General features: G+C 41.8%; 1 protein-coding gene across 4 annotated transcripts in view; it reads right to left on the bottom strand.

Annotated features, from left to right (window-relative positions):
• The window catches only part of NSD1 (nuclear receptor binding SET domain protein 1), a 101,471-nt gene that overhangs the window by 54,407 nt on the left and 24,338 nt on the right, over positions 1 to 22,726 (bottom strand). For all 4 annotated transcript variants that reach the window (XM_054976388.1, XM_054976391.1, XM_054976389.1 and 1 more), the window contains exons 3-4: positions 6,773 to 6,908; positions 2,216 to 2,388 (exon numbers count right to left, since the gene is read on the bottom strand). In XM_054976388.1, coding sequence (XP_054832363.1) covers positions 2,216 to 2,388; positions 6,773 to 6,908 — 309 coding nt within the window. The remainder of the gene's footprint in view (positions 1 to 2,215; positions 2,389 to 6,772; positions 6,909 to 22,726) is intronic.

Raw genomic sequence — 22,726 nt, 5'->3', positions numbered from 1 at the left:
GGAAAAACTCTGGTGAGCAGGGATCATACCCACACTGTTGGTGGAAATGCAAATATGTGGAAAATTTTTGACAAACAGTTCTACGTCAATTTTTTTAAATTACATCGTATAATATACCTTTAAGACCAGAACTGATCTTTCTTGATATATGGAAAAATCAAAATATACCATGTATTCGCAAATAATTAATATCATTGCTTTTAACAGCTGCCAAAAACGCTGTAACTTCAAGGTGGAAATCGCATTTCCCTCCAAATCTTGACATATGCTATTTAAAGGTTTGGGAACAACTTATCATGGAAAAAAATTCGTAAAGGATGTAATTATAAGTAGATCTGCTTAAATCAACAATTTTTAATGAGAAATGGTACCCTTTTTTGGACTTTCTTACTAGAAATGATCTTTTAATTACAAGATTACCTTATTATGCGATCATTAATCCAGAAATTTGAATCTGTATATTTAAGTATTTTATAGTTAGGGCAATCAACAGTCAGAATTGTTTTGAATGTATAAATACATAATAACGTCTGATATATATTAATATTACCTTTTTTGTTGTGAAACTTTAATAGTAATAGCAATATTGCATTCTGTGAATTGCTGAAGGTTGTTGTATTTTTTGAAAAATTAATTTAAAAAAATTATTTTAAAAAATGATGAACATATTATTTCCAAAATGTTTAAGATGTTATTGAAATTTGAAACGGAAGAAGAATCTGTGAAAGACTGTAAAATGGGCTAAAATTTTTGGGTATAGCATACAGATGGATCAAAGGAAAATATGTGGGTAAAGGGATTCAAATTTACTTTAGAGTTCCACACTTAAAGAAGAATTTTATAAAATGATGTATCGGTGGTATATGTCTGCTGACAAATGAGCAAAAATGAGTAAAGGTATGTCAAATAAATGTTGGAAATGTGAGCAACAAGAAGAAACATTTTATCATTTTGGTGGACTTGCCATAAAGCTAAAAATTTTTTGTCTCAAATTCATATGATAATACAAAAAATGTTGAAGTTTACTATACATTTTAAACCAGAAGCCTTTTTGTTGGGATTAATGGACAAACAGTTGGAAAATCAGCATAGTATTTTATTTTTATATATGACTATGGCAGCTAGGCTTTTATATGCGCAAAAATGGAAAAGTACAGAATTGCCTACAATCAAGGACTGGATTATGAAAATGATGGAGTTAGCAGAGATGGCTAAACTTACAGCTTTGATTAGAGATAAAACACTGTCTACTTTTATGGTTAATTGGAAACCCATTGACTTTCTGCATGAAACAAGGGGAAATGATTTGATGATTTGTGGTTTTGATTTTTACGATGACAAATTTGGGGAAAAATAAATAGAAGGGGGGCAGTATCGGAAAATATAATTTTTGGAGAGATTAAAATTTAAATATGATGTTTGTTAAAATATGATAGGTGTTGTAGAGAAAAATGGAAAATGAAACATGTATTATTGTTTTCTGTTATTTCTATTATGCTCTTTTCTTTATTTCTTTGCCCTTTTTACTGGGCTTTTAATTCTATTAATAAAATAAAAAATTCTTGTAAAAAACAAACTAACTGGATGGACCCACTCGCTCTGTCCCTGGAAGGCACACACAGATTTACATAGCCCTGCCTGGAGCAAAAGGAGGCATGACCTAACCAGTTTGGATGTCTTCTCCCATTGAAGGAGAAATATTAATGCAACAGTGACATCTAAAATGTGATGCGGTCTCCTAAATGAATTCAAATAGTTGCCTGAGATTTTGTAACATTTCTCCAGTCCTGCCTGTCTTACCCCATATATGCCCCACAAGGTGAAAATTTTTCTCCATCACTAACACTGGGAAATGTTTTCACAAGTTACCAGTTCTATTCATTTTAATACCCTAGCCATTTGCTCTCCTAACTATTCCCAGGCAAGCCAACACAGATGGAGTCAATGCACAAGACCTTTTCTTAAGTCAGCTGCCTCACAGGCCTGATCACATTATAAACTCTCACAGGGTCGCTTTGAGAAGTAATAAGCCTGATACCGACCAATTTAAGTATTTTAGCCTCCCATTTATTTCAAGAAGAACAGTAAGGCATATGCTGAAATCTCTGTAGCTGAAATCAGTTGGGCTTAAAAACTGTGGTACTTTGGGTGGATCATGCTCTGTACTTAGGCAGGGACCCCCCAAGCACAAAATACAGAAGAGTAAGAGCTTTACCTTGTGTTTGTAGCCCTTCTCTTTTTGTTTCCCTCTTCTCCGAAGGACAGGCAATTCTTCAAATTGATGTCTTCCTTCAAAAACTACAATAGCTTTTCCAACAACCCAGGCTCTTTCAGATGGTTCTTCTAAGGCTTCCACGTAATACTCCCGATATGGTCTACGACTGGAAACTATTGAAATAAAATTAACAACATTAGCAATTTGCATCAAGGTACAGGAATGGAACAAGTGCTGCCGTAGCATGGTGGTTAAGTGGCTGGTCTCTGAGTCAGTACTCTGCTGATTTGATCCCACTACTGCCATGAACTTTGCAGGTGACCTTGGGTAAGCCGCTCCTCTCAGCCCCAGCTCCCCAGCTGTATTGTGAGGCTAACAACACTGACTTTGTTCACCGCTCTGAGTGTGGCACTAATCTATCCAGAAGGGCAGTATATAAGCACACTGTTACTACTACTACTACTACTACTACTACTACTACTACTACTACTACTACTACTACTACTACTACTACTACTACTACTACTACTACTACTACTACTACACTTGAGAGAAAAGTCTCCCAAACCTGAAATTTGCTTCTCTGTTGAAATCCAGGAGACAACTGCCTTAGAAGCTATGGCTGTTGTAGAGCAAACATTTTGTTTATTTAACAAATCCCAAAGCCTCAGATTTTGGCAGGGATTGCTGGATGTCCAACCTCACTGATGCCTGCATTTCACCTCTTGAACAAATCAAAGGCTAAAGAGTGAGCTCAAGAGTGGTTGTCATAGGATAGGTAAGCAATTGTGAAAACAGATCCTGAGCAAACACTGTGTGAATAAATATACAATCACACATGTATATTTTTTCTTCAATTCCAGGCCCCTCTCAGATTATGCTGGAACACTGTATGAACAGGTACAATATTTTGCTGTGCTTTTCTCACATTTAACTTTAACGTTCCTTTCAGAAAGACATTTTGCACTTTGAAATGTTCACTAGGTAGGAGTGAACATTTGAAGCTAAGAATAGGAGTGAAGCTAAGAATAGCTCTGAGGGATACTAGTGTCTGGAAAGTCAATTTTTAAAAATCTTGAAAATAATGTTTAAATAACAAAAGACAGTAAATTCACTATAGCAATTTAGTCCTTTCCAAACTGAAAACAAAAGCTTCTGCTACCGTTCCCCTTGCCCCCAGAACCTGACCTGACTCTCTATAATATACTCAACTGCTGATGCTTTGCATTTGGCACCCTCTTATTGCTTCTCTGTTTTGTGCTGTCAACTAATGGGACCTTTCACTGTTCTTTCACCACATAATTAATGTGATTTAATCTCCTTTATTAAACTCATGAGTCTGAACTCTCTTTCTACCAGAGCCTGCCTCTTTCCCTTAAAAGAACTCACTTGCTCTCCAGCTGCCGTGGTTTAATACTTTAACTCTGCAATCCTATGGAGAGTTACTCTCCATAGGTTACTTCGTTCAGGAACTCTGTCTCATGCTCACTTGCATGAATCATGGCTTTTCAGATTGGCCAAAGCTGATAAACATTTATGTAGTAAAGAGTCCAGCAGCACCTTTAAGACTAACCAACTTTTTATAGCATAAGCTTTCGAGAGTCCATTGACTCCAATGGGCTTAGACTGGAGTACCTCACCATAGGATTGCACTGTAAATCTGCAATCCCAAAAGTGTAGTCCTAATACAGTTGCATCCTTCTAAACCCATTGGCCTCAATGTCTTTAGAAGAGCGTAACTCTGCTTAGCATACTTCCCAATAAGCACGTCCAAGTGAAATTAGTACTTTCAAGTAACTCTGCTTAGATGTGGGTCTTGTCATTACTATTATCGCCCTTTCATCTTCCATGGTCATCCTAGTCAATTCTATTTAATGCAAGGCCTTGCTTTGGAGCCATTAGCATGTGTAATCACAGCTAATGATGCAATTTAAATTGTCAAGCTAGAAGAAGAAAATAAAAATAATGTTCTACAAAGATAGTATGATACCAATTCCATCTAACCTTGTATCATCTATCCCTGAATTGTTGTGGTTCACTAGACTTAGGCAACTTATTTGGCAACTCAAATCAACTGGAGTAAATCAAGGTTACTTCATTCAGGAACTCTGTCTCATGCTCACTTGCATGAATCATGGCTTTTCAGATTGGCCAAAGCTGATAAACATTTATGTAGTAAAGAGTCCAGCAGCACCTTTAAGACTAACCAACTTTTTATAGCATAAGCTTTCGAGAGCCACAGCTCTCTTTGTCAGATGCATGCATAAATCCAAACTTGGGTGGCAAAACAATTTAGCTTTTAAGGGACACACTGAAACAAAAAACAAGCTTTAAAATCATTTGGAAAAAATGCAATTCAGTTTTGGAAAGATTTGATTAAACGTTTGGCTGCCGATATATCCACTCAGCCACTGGGATTGTGTTGTGCAGTGTAAGTGACAGTATGAACACATAAACACATCTTTTTCTTTTACAGGTACATATCTTTTAAAATATGAATCAGTGATGCTAACTGCACTTTTGTACAAAGAGATACATGAGGATGAACAGACTTTAAATTTGCCAGAAAGGGAAGCTGTTAACAAAAGACTGTTGTTACTTATGTTACTGGAACTGCTCTTTATTTGAATGGGGAATTAGCTTAGCAGTCCAGAACTAAATTTAGCACGGATCTAACCAACGTATACCAAGGTCCTGTTTTTCGGAAATTCACGTGAAAAAGAGGCAGACTACAATTATTCAATCAATAACGTGTATTTTCTAATAGTGTGGCATATGCCTGAACTTACACACACATACAAGATTACATACAAGAGCTAGGAAATACAGAGTAGGAAAATTAGAGACGGCTGCATGAGCGGGAGCCCCACGATGACAAGGGCATACTTACCGTCCTGAAGCGGAGCAGAGATCTTAGCAGCGAAGGGGTCTAGTGCCAGCACTAGGACCTCGGGTAGAAATGCAGCAAGATAGGAATGGTGCGCGCCCTCAGGTTCGAGGGGCTAGCTTATATACCTTCAAGGTACCCAGTGCCTGGCGCCCCATTCAGTGGTTCTCACGACTTAAATCAAAGGATTTGGGGCCATCGGAACAGCCTTGATTGGACAATGTTTGAAGTCTGATTGATATATCATGACACCTTTTTGGAGAGGGGATGTGGGAAGGAAGGGGATCTGGGCAGTTTGCACTTTCCCAGCGCTCTTCCTGGTGCCATCAAGTCCGGCTTGCGGGGGCTGCTTTGATGTGCGCTTGTTGATTGCTCTGGCTGACTGGCGCTCAATCTTCATTCTGGGGAGGTGTTAAGATATGTAGAGGAGAGCGGAATTCTCTTGCTGTGTACATGGTAAGCTCGCTTCTTCGAAATGGCCTCCCAAAGCAGACAGTTCCCTGCGGTTTCCTGGCTGCCTGAGAACATGGCTTTCGTCTGGGCACGGCTAGGGCTTACCAGCAGACTGCCTGGCAGTGAGGGCACACTTGGTAACCAGCCCGCGGGAGGCTCCCGGCAGGAGTTGGCCAGGGGTCGCCTGGTCAGCTCGCTGAAGGTCTCCCTGGCTGGCATCTGTCTGCTGGCAGCGTGGCTGGGTCCCAGGGTGAGGCAAGCTCTCATGGCAGGCGATGGAGCAGCGTTTAAGACACAGTCCATGATTGGTTACAGGGCAACATCCCACAGGGGAGTCCAGGTATAAGCTTGAGCAGGGCAGTGCCACGCAAGGGTCCTGAAAGCAATTGTCCAGGAAACTGACAGTCTGTTGCAGCATCAGATATGAAACTGACACGTGTATTAGAGGCAAACATGCAGGGCAATCTTTTAGTGTAGAACTCAGACACAGTTCGTGGCTGGCCTCAGGCAGGAGGGGTCGGCTGCTTGGTAACAATTAGATCAGTGTTTCCTAACCTGTGGGTCAGGATCCAAAAGCGGGACATAAAGCCTCTGAAAGTGGGTCACAGGCCAACCTTCCCTAATGGCCACTGCTACCTTTTGCACCACTCTTTTTCTCCTCATCTTCCTTCTTTGATTCTCACCTTCTACCTCTCTTTGGAAAACTAATGAGAGGGGAAATCTGTCAGGGAGCTAGTAGCTTTATGGTAGTAGTTGGACAGAGGGGAAAAAAGACTGGAGAGCTGGCAGGAGCTGTTCAAGTGCTAAGGTAGTGTACTTCAGAATGCCACTTACTTCGGAACAGCTGCAACTTTTCCACAATGTTGTTTTTTAAAAGCATCTGGTTGGCTAGTGAAGAAAATAGAATGCTGGACTAGATGGGCACCAAAGTCATAGACTGCCTAGAGTGCACAAAAAACCTTGGGTCAGCCCTGGATAGGTCATCATACCAAATAAATTTGGACTTGTGGGTCACCATGACAAAAAGGTTGAGAACCACTGACTTTGATAAATTTCTGAAGTTTTTCTAAAAAGAGAACAAAAACTATTGAAAGATGCTCATTAAGATTATAAACAAAATGCAAAGCATAGTCAGTAAGGCAGAAGGTGTAATTAATAATGCAGACCAGAGAAGCATCAACCATGTGGCGTTCTATAATTTCTATATAATACATTACCTTTCATTTTTGAATGAGTATGTAATACAGGATCATGACAAATTTTACACGGCCACCATGGACGTCTATTGAACTTTGCCCATACAAGATCTCCAGCTTCATACTTCACGGGAGTAGGTTTCTTCTTGGTACGACCCTTTGGAGAGTGGGGGGGAAAAGGCTGTGAATCTCAATTGGGAGTTCACATGCATATTTATTAACAACTCAAAGATTTCTTCCATCTCCTATACACAAGCGTCATGAATTACTAGGATAGTCAATTTTAATCAGTTTATTTCAATCGATTAATTGGTGAGGCAGAAAATTAAATATTCATATTTTGGAAATTGTTTATTTCTGGTGAGTTACTCTAAATAGGCTTTGAAAAAGAAATTATACATTGCCTTTCATTTTAAAAATGAGAGGCTTGCTCTTATTTGTTAACCTGTAAACAAAATCTGATGTTTTAAATAAAACTGCATCAATTAATTGGTTAAAAGACAAATGACTGATTAGTTAAAATCTTATAATCAATTACCAGCCATATAATCCTCCCATTTTCAGCCCTCAAGGGCGTCTTTATCTCTTTTTCACATCCAGCATATCAAAGAGCCAAGGGAAAAATATCCCAACCAGTCTAACACAATAATCACCTTTTTAAAGGGAATTTTTGTGCCCTTATTTTATTGCAACAGCTGCTGTTTTCTTTTCAGTCAAAGAAAATGCCTAATTTCTCTAAATCTTATACCAGAACCTGGCAAATCCTGTTCAGAAGTGGGGGAATTTTAAGTGTTGCTATAAAGCATGGAATTCATTTTAACCTAGAAAACTTCTACCATTCTACTACTACCCTAAACTCAGAAGACAAACTCATTGAGTTCCATTACCTTAAACCCCATCTAAAAATTCAGGGACAAAAAAACAGGTCAACAATACCACACAGTGTTCCTCAACATCCAGAGACTGCCCTTTTAATTGCCTTCCTTTGTGCATCCTCACTTATTGGCTTCTGCTGACCCTGCCTAGCTGTAAAATACTTCCAGCTTACCCTCTAATTCTTGTCAGACCAATAGGTCACTTTGTGGCTCTGTTTCTGCAATTTCTCTATACAACTACCCTTCCATCTTGCTTGCAAGTTTACTCCTAAGCATCTGGCTTCATCCAACTCTTCTAGGCCTTCAACCACTCACTTGTAGGGGGCAGGACCAATAAGAGGAGCTTGTCTGACTACACCACAGATTCCTGTCCTTACTCCCAATTCTAATTTTACAGAATGTAATGTAATTTTACATGTATCCACTAAAGTTTTATTAACTTTTACCAGTTTGCCTGCGGAAAGGTGTTTTCTCCCACTTCCCAAACACAAACGCATTCACAGTTAATGCCTAAATCTTTAATTCAATATGAGCACAGGCTGCAATTTGACTCACCACTGCCAACCTTCAAAGGTGAGCTGATTATGAATGCTGTACAAAATCATGCCATTCTCACAAGCAGGGTTTTTTTTCAGCTGGAACACGGTGGAACAGAGTTCCGGAACCTCTTGAAAATGGACACATGGCTGGTGGCCCTGCTCCTTGATCTCCAGACAGTGGCGAGTTTAGATTGCCCTCCACGCCGCTGGAGAGGCGTGGAGGGCAATCTAAACTCCCCTCTGTCTGGAGATCAAGGAGCAGGGCCACCAGCCATGTGACCATTTTCACCAAGGGCGATTTAAACTTTTAAAAACTCCCCCCTTGTTCCAGCTGACCCAAAGTGACGTCATTGGCCCTGGGAGCATGCACGAACTTTGCACGTGCACACGTGGCACCACCTCCTGCCAAAAGCCCCCTGTACTGGCAACCCAGAGTTCCACCACCCCTTTTCCAGAAAAAAGCCCTGCTCACAAGTAATTATGAGAAGGATTTGAGCTATTGTTAATATTTAAATATATGCCATTCTCACAAGTCTTTATGAAAAAGGATTTGAGCTAATGTTAATATTTAAATCTATCTTATATATATAAAGACAAGTGTCCTGACTGACTCATCAATGCCCAGCCCAAACCCCTGGACCTAGAAGTGTGAAATTTGGGGAGGACGTTCCTTTTGTGATGTAGAGGCTCACTAAGAAGGGATTTTAAGAAATTCGCCCTCCTAAGGGGGTAAAAAGGGGTAAAATGTGTTTTCCCATAGGGATACAGTACACAGGACACATGCAGTACCTCAGGACATTTTCAATGACTCCCAGTCATTGTGTAGCTGGCAGGCTGATGTGTCAGCTGTGGAACTCTGTGTTCTGAGGTAAAAATCAGGGAAAGGAAACTGCAGACAGTTGAAGAAAGACAGTAAAGACGCCTGAATAGGGATTTTATATAAAAGTCAGTATAGCAGCTGAGTTATTAAATGTTCATGGGGAGATGGTACACAACCTTTCTAGGGGCCATTTCAATGCGAACCTCTCACATGAACCAGCCAAAATGCCCACCACACTGCCCCTCCCTCAGTTCAACTTCACCTCACACCTCTTGCAGCCATCACCTCTTACTGCCACCAAGAAGCCTTCTGGCAAAAGTCGTGCAAGATACACTGACACTAAAAAGAGTAAGCAACTTAGAGATGTGGCAAGGAAATATGCACATCCTGCTCCTGCGGTGCACCAAGCAGCAGTGGCCAAGTATCAGCAAGATCACCCCAAAGTGCACAGAGTGGCAGAGTCTCTCTATGAGCAAAGCAATCCTGGAAGACGAGTAGAGAGGCGATCACTTCCATGGAAAGTCAAGGTTCATTCAGGCATGGCCAATGATCCTTCGCTAGCTTCAAGCTGCCTCTTAACCTCATCCATGCAGAAACACCCCTGTTCAGCATCTCAAAACAAAGCAACATGGCCCAAGTGCTGTGGAACTGTAAGCCCATTGTTTGGAATGAGAGCACCATAGCACTTAAGGGGTGTTTTGAGGCACTGAGCATAATCCGCAAAGATGTCAGGGGCAACGAGAGAGCGATGGGGGGAGTCACAGTGCTTCTGGCTGGAGACTTCTGGGAGACTCTGCCAGTAGTCCCAAGGGGATCTCAAGCTGATGAGATTACCGTGTGTGTCAAGGTGTCATATCTGTGACCCCTCATCAGGAAACTCTCACTAAGAAAGAACATGAGGGTCCACTTGAGTGGTGAGGTGTCTGCTGGGGAATTCTCTGAACTCCTACTAAAAATAGGGGACGGAGCGTATCCGGAGTCCAAAGGAAAGGTGACCATCCCTGCAGGCCTAGTGACGACCCTAGCCAACCTAACAGCCACAATATATCCTGATATTGTCACTATCACGAAGATGTCCATGGATGGGCTGTGCAAGCGTGCCATTCTGACCCCCCCAGATCAACAAGGCTGCCATCATTAATGAAACACAACTTAACTCACTCAAAATGGAGTACAGATCTGTGGACTCAGTAGTTCAAATGGATGATGTGGCCCACTATCCTGTAGAGTTCCTCAGTATGCTCAACCCTCCTGGCTTCCCAGCCCACAAGCTTCTCCTCAAAGTGGGGGCTCCAGTGATGCTGCTCCAGAACCTCAGCCCACTTGAACTCTGCAATGGCACCAGACTATGAGTGAAAGCCCTCCACAGGGACATCATCGAGGCCACGTTGTTCACCGGCAGTGCTGGGGGGGGGTCGGTGTTCATACCACGCATACCACTCATACCATCAGAGAACGCCTTCAAATTCAAGACACTGCAGTTCCCCCTCAAGGCCTGCTTTGCTATGATGATGAAGTCCCAGGAGCAAACACTGAAGGTGGCAAGAATTGACTTGAGGGAGGACTGCTTCTCACATGGGCAGTTCTACGTGGCCTTCTCCAGAGTGAGCTCCCCCAGCAGCCTGGTGATCCTAGCACCTGAGGGAAAAACCACCAATGGCGTCTACAAAGAGGTCCTTCAGTAGGAAAAAAAAGGTTGTACATATTTTTCACTTTACTTATTGCATTACAATCTTTTCTTTTTAAAATCTCTTCGATAAATGTTACATTTCGAAATTCACTTCATCTGTTTCAGCATCAACACACTTCGCTTTATTCAGACACCTTTATGAAGCTCGGTTACTATGCTATTGTACTACAAAACCAACTGGAAAAAACCCCCCACAAACCAAAAAATGTAACATAACCAAAAGTATTATAACTGGAAGTAGTTAAATACCGTAACAAAGCACAGGTATCAAGCTAGTAAATATATATCACTGCTTTACTCTTAGTTTCATTTTTCTCAAGACAAGGACAGAATTTAAAGGGATACCCTATCTGTACACCTGCAGTCCCTGAAAAGCCTCCCACAGAATTTGGAGAACCTTCCAGCGCAGGCGTATTTGGATCCTAGCCAAGTTTCTCCACAGTTGAGTATGACAGGACTGCTGTAAGAATCCTAAAATTAACTTTTATCTAGAATAGGCTAGTAGAATTTGAAGCCACCTACAAACATCATCATATCAAAGTCAACATCTCAGGCAAAATATAAACGGTTGCAATTATATACTCCCCTTCTCAATATCCTCCCTATTTCCCACCGTCACGGAAGAATTTAAGTCTCTATTAGAAAGTGCTGTTTCAAAGAAATGAAAGATTGCAAATGAGCACTGTCTTTAATGACAAATGGACTACTGAGTATGTCTTTGTTTTAAACAAAGATAAAGCAGTTTGCCTGATATGTCTTGAAACTCTCTCAGTATTAAAGGAGTACACTGTTAGAAGGCACTCTGAATCCTGTCACAAGAGCTATATAATAATATATACTCAATATATTAAGGAGAGGTGTGAGTGAACAAGATAAATTCTCTTTAAAAATCAACGTTTTTGCAGCAAAACAGTTTTAGAAAGCACGGTAAGGAGAACCTATCTACTGTGAGGGCCAGCTTCCATGTTGCTAAATGTATTGCTGAGAGTGGTAGGCCATTCACTGGTGGTGAATTTGTTAAAAAGTGCATGGTTAAAGTAATGGAGGAAATGTGCCCTGATAAGGTATCTTGTGTTAGTTGTGTCAGTTTACTGGCATCTACAATCACCAGGCATGTTGAAAAACTAAGAAAAGAGCTGCATATGTCACTGATTGCCAAGGCAAAAAGTTCCAATTTTTTTTCTTTGGCATTAGATGAGAGCAATGACACTGCTCAACTACTAATATTTATCAGGGGGATAGATTTCAGCTTCAGAATTACTGCAGAGTTTGAAAGGCACTACAACTGCAGAAAACATATTCTTGAAGGTGTGTAAATCAGTAGAAAATCATGGTCTGAGTTGGGATAAATTGAAAAGCATCACAAGTGATGGTGCACGAAATATGGTGGGAAGTAAAACTGGTATAGATGCAAGAATCAATGAAGAGATATTGAAATTAAATGGTACACTTCCCATGCAATTTCACTGCATGATCCATCAGCAAGCCTTGTGTAGTAAGATTCTTCAGTAGGAAAGTATGACATGTTTTGTTGTATCTAGCATTAATTACATCAGGCCTTACTCATCATCAGTTTCAATTTTTTTTCTCAGAGACAGATGCAGAATATGGAGACATATTGTACCATGCAGAAGTCACGTGGTTTAGCAGAGGCAAAGTCCTCAAACTTTTTTTCAGTCTTCGCCATGAAGTTGACATCTTTCTCAAAGAGAAAGCAGATCAATAAGTATTTTCTGACGCTGGATGGATTTTTGATTTGGCTTTCTTATCTGAGACCACAGACCATCTGAACACATTGAATCTAAGGTTGCAGGGAAAAGGAAAGCTTGTGTGTAATGTGTATCCCTGAACTGAAAGCTTTTGAAGCGAAACTAAATATTTTTGTGAAGCAAGTTAGTGAAAGTAACTTTTTAAATTTCTCATGCTGCAATGAACTAAAATCTGAGAAAGATGTGAATTTACAATTCCATGTTGAAGGACATGTCAAAGCACTGAACCTATTGTAGATGGAATTCCAATTCACAGATTACCATAAACACAGAAAAGAAATAAGAATGTTTCATAATCCATTTGAAGTACCACCAGAAGATGCAAGTAATTTTTTCAAACGGAACTAATTGATTTGCCAACTTTCTCAGAAAAAGTTACAAAAAAAATAGTCTGTTCAATTAGATTTATCAACCTAAAGATATTTGCTGAAGGCATGTTTCTCTTTGGCACCCCATACATCTGTGAACAAACTTTTTCCAAGATGAAAATTGTGAAATCCAAGTGTAGCTCAAGACTTACAGATGAACATTTACATGACATTTTAAGGGTGCTTGCCACAAACCTTGACTTGGACATTAATGCCGTGACTATCAGAAAACAGCCACAAAAATTACACTGACTCCTAGGTAAGCATGTGTAGCTAGATAAAAGGATTCGACAGTAAAATATTGTTCCCAAATGGACTGCATTCAAGTTAACATTTCTTCATTGATCTCTGAATGTTTACTGTTGAGGCAGATTAATGATTTTGTTACATTTTGATTTAAGCTGTGGCCCTCTTTAGGCATTGGGCACTCTAATGTGACCCCCATGTCCCAAAAGGTTGGGGACCCCTGCCCTAGGCTACTGAGGAGATGGGCCTTCTGAAGCCATGGAAACACCAATCTCATCCCTCCAAACTCTGTTAGGCAGGTCTGTCTGCCAACCAGAGACCTCCTGTTCTGCTCTATGTGAGCATTTCTTATATAAGGCACAGCTCTCTGCCTCGTGCTTTTCAGTTCCAGTAGACAGAGGGAGAGGTAGGATCTGTTGCTGGGATTTGGAGTGAGAGAGTGGAATTAGGAGATTTTGGCTGGATTTGCTGCTGCTTTAAGAGACTGAAAAGCCTCTTTCTTATTTTTAGCTCTTGGCCTTGCTGGGAAGGTCGTTGGGTGAGGGTGCCTTCTTTCCTCTACCCCACCCAGCCCCAGTCTAAGGGCATTGCTTGGCTCTGGGGCCTAGGTTGACTGAGGCCTACCTTTTTTTCCTTTAATTTTCTTTGCTTATATTCTTATTTAGAGCATTTGTTCTTTCTGGCTTGTTGGGTGAGGGTGGGTGAAGGAGAGCCTGTGAAGTCTCCCTGTGAGTTTGGCATCTCTGGGTATGAAGGGGGCCACTGAAGTGCCCTGGGTTCTGACAAATCACAAAACGGACCATTGGATACTCACCGTGAAGGAGGTGAGGAAAGGAGAACATCTTGATGGGTGATCCCCACCCTCTAGTCAGGGAGGCAGGAACAAGTTTTCTACTTCCTGTCTTCCTAATGGGAGTCACCCTTTCTTTCAGTTTTGGCAACTCCGAAAGCAGTTATAGCGTCATAATTAGGAATACAACACTATAGAATTGAATAACAAGGAGAAAGGTGAGAACAAACACGTTAAGGGGAAACATCAGGACAGGAAGTAAATTTGTCAGGCAGAAGAGAGTGAAAACACTGAAAAGACTTCAGGAGGAGCAAGATGTCCTCCTTTCCTCAGAGGAGAAAGACTCTTCACGGTGAGTATCCAATGGTCCATTCTCCTTCTGGACATCTTGATGGGACCTCCCAGAGCAGTGTCCCTATTTTCTGGGTGGGTCATTGTCATCTAGTCATAAAATATGTTGTAATACCCTTCTGCCAAATGCTGCATCAGCTGAGTCATAAGTGTTCAGCTTATAATGTCTAACGAAGGTAGATGCAGACGACCAAGTAGCTGCCTTGCAAATCTCTTAACTGCAGCATGTCTGGCAAATGCTGCACTGGTGCAGCACTTTATATTGAGTGAGTAGTAAATCTAGCTGGTATGTCTACTTTTTGAATTTTGTGTGCTTCGATGATGCATGCCTTCAAGTTACTGCTAATGGCAGATTTAGACATCCTCATTCCTTTATTTGGTGAGGATATAGAGATAAATAAGGAAGCTGTTTTCCAGATTTGCTCTGTTCTATAAATAAATGTTTTTAGAATAAGTCTTATGTCCAGATTATGCCACATTTCTTCTTTGGGATGAAAAGTATTTGGTCAACTGATAGTAGACATAATTCCAGTGATCTGTGGGAGAGATCACTTTTGGTATGAAGGTAGGATCTGTTCTCAGGACCACTTTGTCCTTGTGTAAGATACGTAGCTCAAGCTAATTAACAGGGTATCCGGTTCCAATACCCTTCTTACAGATGTAACTGCGGATAGGAACAAAGTTCACAAGCACATAAGAGGAATTTCCTTGACAGGCTCTCAAAGGGGTGTCCGGTAACAGCATACAGAACTGTATGCATTTTCCAAGTCAGAAATTAGTGAACCTGTGGCGGATCCTTCAGAGTATCACACTAGAGGGAGCTACATACGTGAGGTGTCTCGACAGACTCAGACTATAGTATCGTGGCAGTACTGTTGTTAAGACTGTGACCTGACATCTTAAGATCGAGGCTCTGAGACCGCTTGCATGACCAATCCGTAGGAAGTATAGAATGGATCTGGTTTTGGGTTTCATGACATTAACCCCTTTTTCTTTTGCATCTCCTGTGAAGGCTTTTTATGATGCATTATATATCCTGTTAGTGGACTGTCTCCTAGAGGCCAGTTGCATGTTGGTTACTTCTTGAGAATAACCTAGCCGAGAGAGTTTCGCTCACTCTCCATGCAATTAAATGTTGTTATCCCAGGTGTTGATTGCAGAACTTGGCATCGCTGGAGCATATCCAGAGATATTGGAGAAGTCAGTGGTGGAAGTGTTGACAGCTGTTGAAGAGCAGAGAGCTGTGGGAGCTGAGGGCAGTAGGGTGCTACCAATATGATTTCTATGTATTGTCGAAGGCTTTCACGGCCGGAGAACGATGGTTGTTGTGGGTTTTCCGGGCTGTATTGCCGTGGTCTTGGCATTGTAGTTCCTGACGTTTCGCCAGCAGCTGTGGCTGGCATCTTCAGAGGTGTAGCACCAAAAGACAGAGATCTCTCAGTGTCACAGTGTGGAAAAGATGTAGGTCATTTGTATCTACTCAGGAGGGGTGGGGTTGAGTTGAGTCATCCTGTAAGAGTTTCCCAGGGTGTGGAATGCTAATGGTGGGAGGCTTCACTGTATCCTGAGGAGGTTCTTTTGCTTATGGATTGGTACTTGATGTGCTAATCTTCTCTGCAGGGCTATTGTCGGGGATAGAATGTTTTGTTAGCCTGGTGTTTTTCAGAACTGGAAACCATGCTCTGTTCATTCTTAAGGTTTCTTCTTTCCTGTTGAAGTTTTGCTTATGCTTGTGAATTTCAATGGCTTCCCTGTGCAATCTGACAAAGTAGTTGGAAGTGTTGTCCAGTATTTTGGTGTCCTGGAATAAGATACTGTGCCCTGTTTGAGTTAGGCTATGTTCAGCCACTGCTGATTTTTCAGGTTGTCCAAGTCTGCAGTGTCTTTCATGTTCTTTTATTCTTGTCTGGATGCTACGCTTTGTGGTCCCGATGTAAACTTGTCCACAGCTGCAGGGTATACGGTATACTCCTGCAGAGGTGAGGGGATCTCTACTGTCTTTTGCTGATCGTAGCATCTGTTGTATTTTTCGGGTGGGTCTGAATACTGCTTGAAGGTTATGCTTCTTCATAAGCTTTCCCATCTGATCAGTAATTCCTTTGATATATGTAATTCCTTTGCCATATATCAAAGGAATTACTGATCAGATGGGAAAGCTTATGAAAAAGCATAACCTTCAAGCAGTATTCAGACCCACCCGAAAAATACAACAGATGCTACGATCAGCAAAAGACAGTAGAGACCCCCTCACCTCTGCAGGAGTATACCGTATACCCTGCAGCTGTGGACAAGTTTACATCGGGACCACAAAGCGTACCATCCAGACAAGAATAAAAGAACATGAAAGACACTGCAGACTTGGACAACCTGAAAAATCAGCAGTGGCTCAACATAGCCTAACTAAAACAGGGCACAGTATCTTATTCCAGGACACCAAAATACTGGACAACACTTCCAACTACTTTGTCAGACTGCACAGGGAAGCCATTGAAATTCACAAGCATAAGCAAAACTTCAACAGGAAAGAAGAAACCTTAAGAATGAACAGAGCATGGTTTCCAGTTCTGAAAAACACCAGGCTAACAAAACATTCTATCCCCGACAATAGCCCTGCAGAGAAGATTAGCACATCAAGTACCAATCCATATGCAAAAGAACCTCCTCAGGATACAGTGAGGCCTCCCGCCATTAGCATTCCACACCCTGGGAAACTCTTACAGGATGACTCAACTCAACCCCACCCCTCCTGAGTAGATACAAATGACCTACATCTTTTCCACACTGTGACACTGAGAGATCTCTGTCTTTTGGTGCTACACCTCTGAAGATGCCAGCCACAGCTGCTGGCGAAACGTCAGGAACTACAATGCCAAGACCACGGCAATACAGCCCGGAAAACCCACAACAACCATCAATATGATTTCTGCTTTTGTTTGTTTGTTTTTGTTCTCTTATCTTCCTGATTGGCTTCAGGAGAATCGGAGCGGTTGGAAGGCAAACAGCAGAATGCTTGGCCACTGTGATGTCAACGCATTGGTTACTTTGGCCTCAGGATGGAAGCACCTGGTGAAATTGGTCGACATGCTGTCTGTTCTGACTAGAATATGTTCGTCTAGTATTTGTGGTCTGAAGTGTAGTAGAGCTAGATAATTTGCCCAAAGCTCCAGTAGGTTGACAGAGGGTCTCTTCTCACTGCTGGACTATCGATCTTGCACTGGTGGATCGTCTAGTGCAGGTCCCCATCCGGACAGACTGGTGTCTGTGGAACCTGTTCCATTACTGGGATGTAATGTTGCTTTCCTTGCAGAAGGCTGCTCATAGTTGTCCACCATACAAGGCTTTTTTGTTAAATTATTATTATTATTTTCTTTATTTTTACTATGAGGGGGAACTGAATGAAAAGACCTTTCTTGTTCATAATTTGTAGTTGGAAGGGTCTCAGAAGTCTGTAAGGGTCTTATACATAGTCGACCTCACTGGATGGCACTGATATTTGAAATCATTAGACCCATCAGTTTTGCAAATGTCATCAATAAATACCTGGCCTTGATGGTCCCTTGTGACATCTTTCTCTTCTTTGCCACTCCTTCAATTAGGAACAAACAATTGTATGTTATTCTAATAGGGCTTCCAGATGTTCTAGTTACTGTTTGGATTATAAAGAACTTCTCTGTAAGTTGATTAGGAACTGTAAGCTTGTAGGCATGCAGAGCTTAACCTGATCAGCAAATCATCCAGGCAAGTGTGTAAATTAATGCTTTTCCTCCCTTAGCTTTACACTGGGTTGATCAAATTCGTTGTGCAGACTCTCAGTGCCCTAGAGAGGCCAAATGGAAGTACTCTGAACTGTAGATGGAGCTCTGTTGCGCAGAAATGGAGGAGTCTTCGGTGCCTGGACAAGATCGGAATGTGGAGATATGCTTCCATTAGATCTAGTACAATAAGGTACTCCTTTGGTGTAGGTTGGCCCTGAGATCCATGAACAACTGACTCCAGGGTCTGAACCTGGGTCCTTCTGTATGCAAGGCAGGTGATCTGCCTTGCATTAGTAAGGCCCTCCATTAGTAAGGCCCTCCATTAGTAAGGATTCTGTGATGGATCTCATTGTCTCCAAACTGAGATGTTAAGTTTTATGAACTTGTTGAATATTTTAAGTCTAGTATCACCCTCCAACCTCTGATCTTTTTGGCGCTGTGAAGAATATGGTGTGCACTCCTTTTCCCCTTGTCCTGGGGGAGTGGAGGCATGAGAAAGGAGGGATGCACTTATCTGGAACAAGAGTGCTGTCTATTTGGACCAAAGAATTCAGAGTCTCTGTAAAGTCACAGCAACAGTCACTATGAAACACAGAGAAATCTGAAAAAGTAAACTGAACTCACAAAAACACATAGCAAATAAAGGTTAGTTCTTAGGGAACCACTGGGCTTTTATCTTTTCCTACAAGGATGCAATCTGCTATTAGAGATGATCAATTGCCTCAATTCAAAGCACTTTGGTACATACCCTTTATGCCCTAGGATAAGGTTAAACACATTTCATGCCCTCTTCATGGGGATGGCAGAGACATCATAATGACCTGTTCATCGGTAGCTTAAAGGAAGCATTGCAACAGAGAATTTTGGTTTTCACATAGACTAACAGTTTATAGCATTTGCTGTCTACAGAGAGTGAAATAGAGATGTGGTGCAATTTAATCTGTAGATCCTCAACAACAACAATAATGACCACTGGAACTAAGAATATATTTGCTAAGGGTTACAGCAGAGGCCCTGCCAGTAGCCAATTCAATGAAAGTTTGTTCATCAAGGACTTCTTGCCCCGGGGCACCTTTCTGAGTATAAAGATGGTTGTGTTTATCTAAACCGCAGCTTTCAGCCCCAGTGGGGACTCCAAGGTGTATACAACATTTCATATCTTTCTAGCCACACAACAAACCCAAAGGTAAGCCAGGCCTAGAGAATGCAACAGGCCCAAGGCCACAGGCAGGTATCCCAAGGAGAATGGCATGAGGATCTGGATCTGCTAGATCCCAGCCCAACACTCCAGCCATAATGCCAAACTGTTTCTTGTTAAAAATGGTGTCATACAGGAAAGATTCCAGAGATAGGATGAACACAATTGCACCAAGAACTCTCTCAGCACAGGCAATTGTAAGGCTGTGGAGTCTGTTTCATGTTTTATGTTGGTTCCAGGAAACTAAAAACTGGAGCAGTTCCACTCCAGTCCAGAGTTTACTCATATCTACATGAGCTGGCTGAAGGTCTGCTAGGCCTTGTGCTCTTTCCTTTGTTTCTACAGAATAAAGTTAGTCTGTGCTGCTGATTAAAAGAGATTGAGAACCCTGGGGAGAGCAGGCCCCATTCCCTGGAGGAAAAAAAAGGGTGTGTAGGCATATATGGAACCAACAGGGAGAAAAAAAAAACCCTTCACTATCTGCATAAGTTTCAATTTCCCTTTCTTTTTCTGGTATAGGTTTCCTTTCTAGCTGCCTCAGAGGGCCTGCTAGAATTCCCTTTGTAAGAAATGGTCTCTCCCACAGTTTGGGGGGTGGGGGGGTGGAAGGCCTAGAGCAGCGATGGCAAACCTATGGCATGCATGCCACAGCCGGCATGCAGAGCCCTCTCTGTGGGCACACGAACCAGGGCTCATTTGGAGGCGTGGGTTTTGGCCCCGCCCATGTGATTCCTTTTCCCAGGGCTCATTTGGAGCCGGAACGCACAGGAACGGCGTTCCAGTAGAGCTGAAGAGAGGTCACGTGGGTTTTGGCCCCGCCCACGTGATTCCTTTTCCTCCCAGCACAAGCCGAGTGGTGCTGGGCTTCAAAGGAACAGTAAGCTGCTTGGATTCCTTCGGCTCTGCTCCTTTACTTTCATTTGTGTCTGGGGGGGGGGGGAGAGAAAATGAATGAGTGCAAGCCGAGTGGTGCTGAGCTCCAAAGGAACACAAGCTGCTTGCATTCATTCTGCTCAGCTCCTTTACTTTCATTTGTGGGGGGGGGGTGGGGGGAGAGAGAGAGAGAGTGAATGAGTGAATGAGTGCAAGGCGAGTGGTGCTGAGCTCCAAAGGAATGCAAGCTGCTTGCATTCATTCTGCTCTGCTCCTTTACTTTCATTCGTGACGGGGGGTGGGGAGAGAAAATGAATGAGTGCAAGGCAAGTGGTGCTGAGCTCCAAAGGAACGCAAGCTGCTTGCATTCATTCTGCTCTGCTCCTTTACTTTCATTCATGACGGGGGGTGGGGAGAGAAAATGAATGAGTGCAAGGCAAGTGGTGCTGAGCTCCAAAGGAATGCAAGCTGCTTGCATTCATTCTGCTCTGCTCCTTTACTTTCACTGGTGACGGGGTGTGTGTGTGTGGAAATGAATGAGTGCAAAGTGAGTGGTGCTGAGCTCCAAAGGAACGCAAGCTGCTTGCATTCATTCTGCTCTGCTCCTTTACTTTCATTGGTGACGGGGGTGTGTGGAAATGAATGAGTGCAAGGCGAGTGGTGCTGAGCTCCAAAGGAACGCAAGCTGCTTGCATTCATTCTGCTCTGCTCCTTTACTTTCATTGGTGACAGGGGTGTGTGGAAATGAATGAGTGCAAGGCGAGTGGTGCTGAGCTCCAAAGGAACGCAAGCTGCTTGCATTCATTCTGCTCTGCTCCTTTACTTTCATTGGTGACGGGGGTGTGTGGAAATGAATGAGTGCAAGGCGAGTGGTGCTGAGCTCCAAAGGAACGCAAGCTGCTTGCATTCATTCTGCTCTGCTCCTTTACTTTCATTGGTGACGGGGGTGTGTGGAAATGAATGAGTGCAAGGCGAGTGGTGCTGAGCTCCAAAGGAATGCAAGCTGCTTGCATTCATTCTGCTCTGCTCCTTTACTTTCATTGGTGACGGGGGGGGGGAGAGAAAATGAGTGAAGGAATGAAACTGAAAGAAAGGGTGGCTCGCACTAGGAAGACAGGAAGTAGAAAACTTGTTCCTGCCTCCCTGACTAGAGGGTGGGAATCACCCATCAAGATGTTCTCCGCCTCAGAGGGAGAACTAATGAATCGTTTCACAAAATGGGACAATTTCGTGAAAGTTCATAATTCGTGGAATGCGACGAAACACGAAACACTCGTTTCATTTTTTAATCAGCACTACAGAAACAGAAAAATTAAGCAGATGGAAAACTATTAGAGTCATGCTATTGTCCCAAGTTATATCAATTGTACAATGGGATTTTTGAAACTGGTATATTGCCAACATTGCTACAGGATATTTATATTATTGAGGTGCCAAAACCTGGCAAAAACCATTCTCAATGTGCAAATTTTCAACCAATTTCTTTGTTGAATATGGATGCTAAGCTTTTAACTGCCGTTCTTGCTAACAGGCTTCAAAAGGTTATTAGAACTTTTGTGCATGTAGATCAGGTAGGATTTATATGATGTAGGCAAGGTTCTGATAATCTTAGCTTGGTTGCTGATGTGACTGCATTAAATATAAATTCTTTCACTCTATGCTGAAAAAGTTTCTGACAAAATATACTGGAAATGTATTTCTGCCACACTGACCAGATTTGGCTTGCCTCATGAATTTCTGAAATTGACTAGAATTCTTTATTCATCCTCCAGAGCTAGGGCACAGACCAATGACATCTTTTCTGAGCTTTTTTTTTTTTTTTGGTGATGTGTACTAGACAAGGTTGTCCTCTTTCTCCTCTTATTTTTTACTTATGTTTAGAACCTCTAGCTTGTGCTATTAGAGAAAATATTATTCATGTCTTTGTACATTATTCCTTGGAATTTAAAATTATTTAATAGCCAGATGATCTTTTATTATTTATTTCAGAATCTCAGTTGTCCATTCCAGTATTAATTAGCTTGATTAATAATTTGGTGATTTGTCTGGCTATTCAATTAATGGGACAAAATCACGAGTTGAAGCCACTGGGAGACACCGTATCATGGAATGTATTTGATGAAGGACATTTTCTAGGGTGCTCAGATGTCATTACTTATCGTAGAATATTAATTCCTCAAGATATTAAGTATATAATGATGCTAAATTTTGGATTTGGAGAGATGGGCAACTCCAAACTTGTCTTTATGGGGTAAACACACTCAAAATAAATAATATACCCTGAATTATATGTGTTTTGCATGCAATTCCTTTTCATGTGTATCATATATCTTCCAGATATATTCATAAAATTAATACTTTGTTTTGGAAATTTATGTGGGGTTCATTACTGCCTTGGATTTCTCTAAAGAGGATGCAACTTCCAATTAATGAAGGAGGATTTGGCTTTCCTGATCTCAATCATCAGGCATATCTGGTAACTTGTACAAACTATTGGGATTGCTCCTCTCAGTTGGATTATCCATTTTGGGCTTTCCTGGAGGCTGCCTGTTTAGAGCCACTCTTTAATTGGAATGCATTAGGGTCTGCTTATACTAAAATGTATCCTGTACTGCAATTTCTGCAGTTTAGAGAAGAATGCCAGAGTTTCACAAAAATATCAATTTGACCCATTCTCACATGGAATAATGAGCTAGTTCGT

Source organism: Eublepharis macularius, chromosome 4, assembly GCF_028583425.1.
Source record: "Eublepharis macularius isolate TG4126 chromosome 4, MPM_Emac_v1.0, whole genome shotgun sequence".
NCBI classification, from domain to species: domain Eukaryota; kingdom Metazoa; phylum Chordata; class Lepidosauria; order Squamata; family Eublepharidae; genus Eublepharis; species Eublepharis macularius.
The sequence above is the reverse complement of the archived record's forward strand: the minus strand, read 5'-3'. Positions and strand labels throughout refer to the sequence as shown.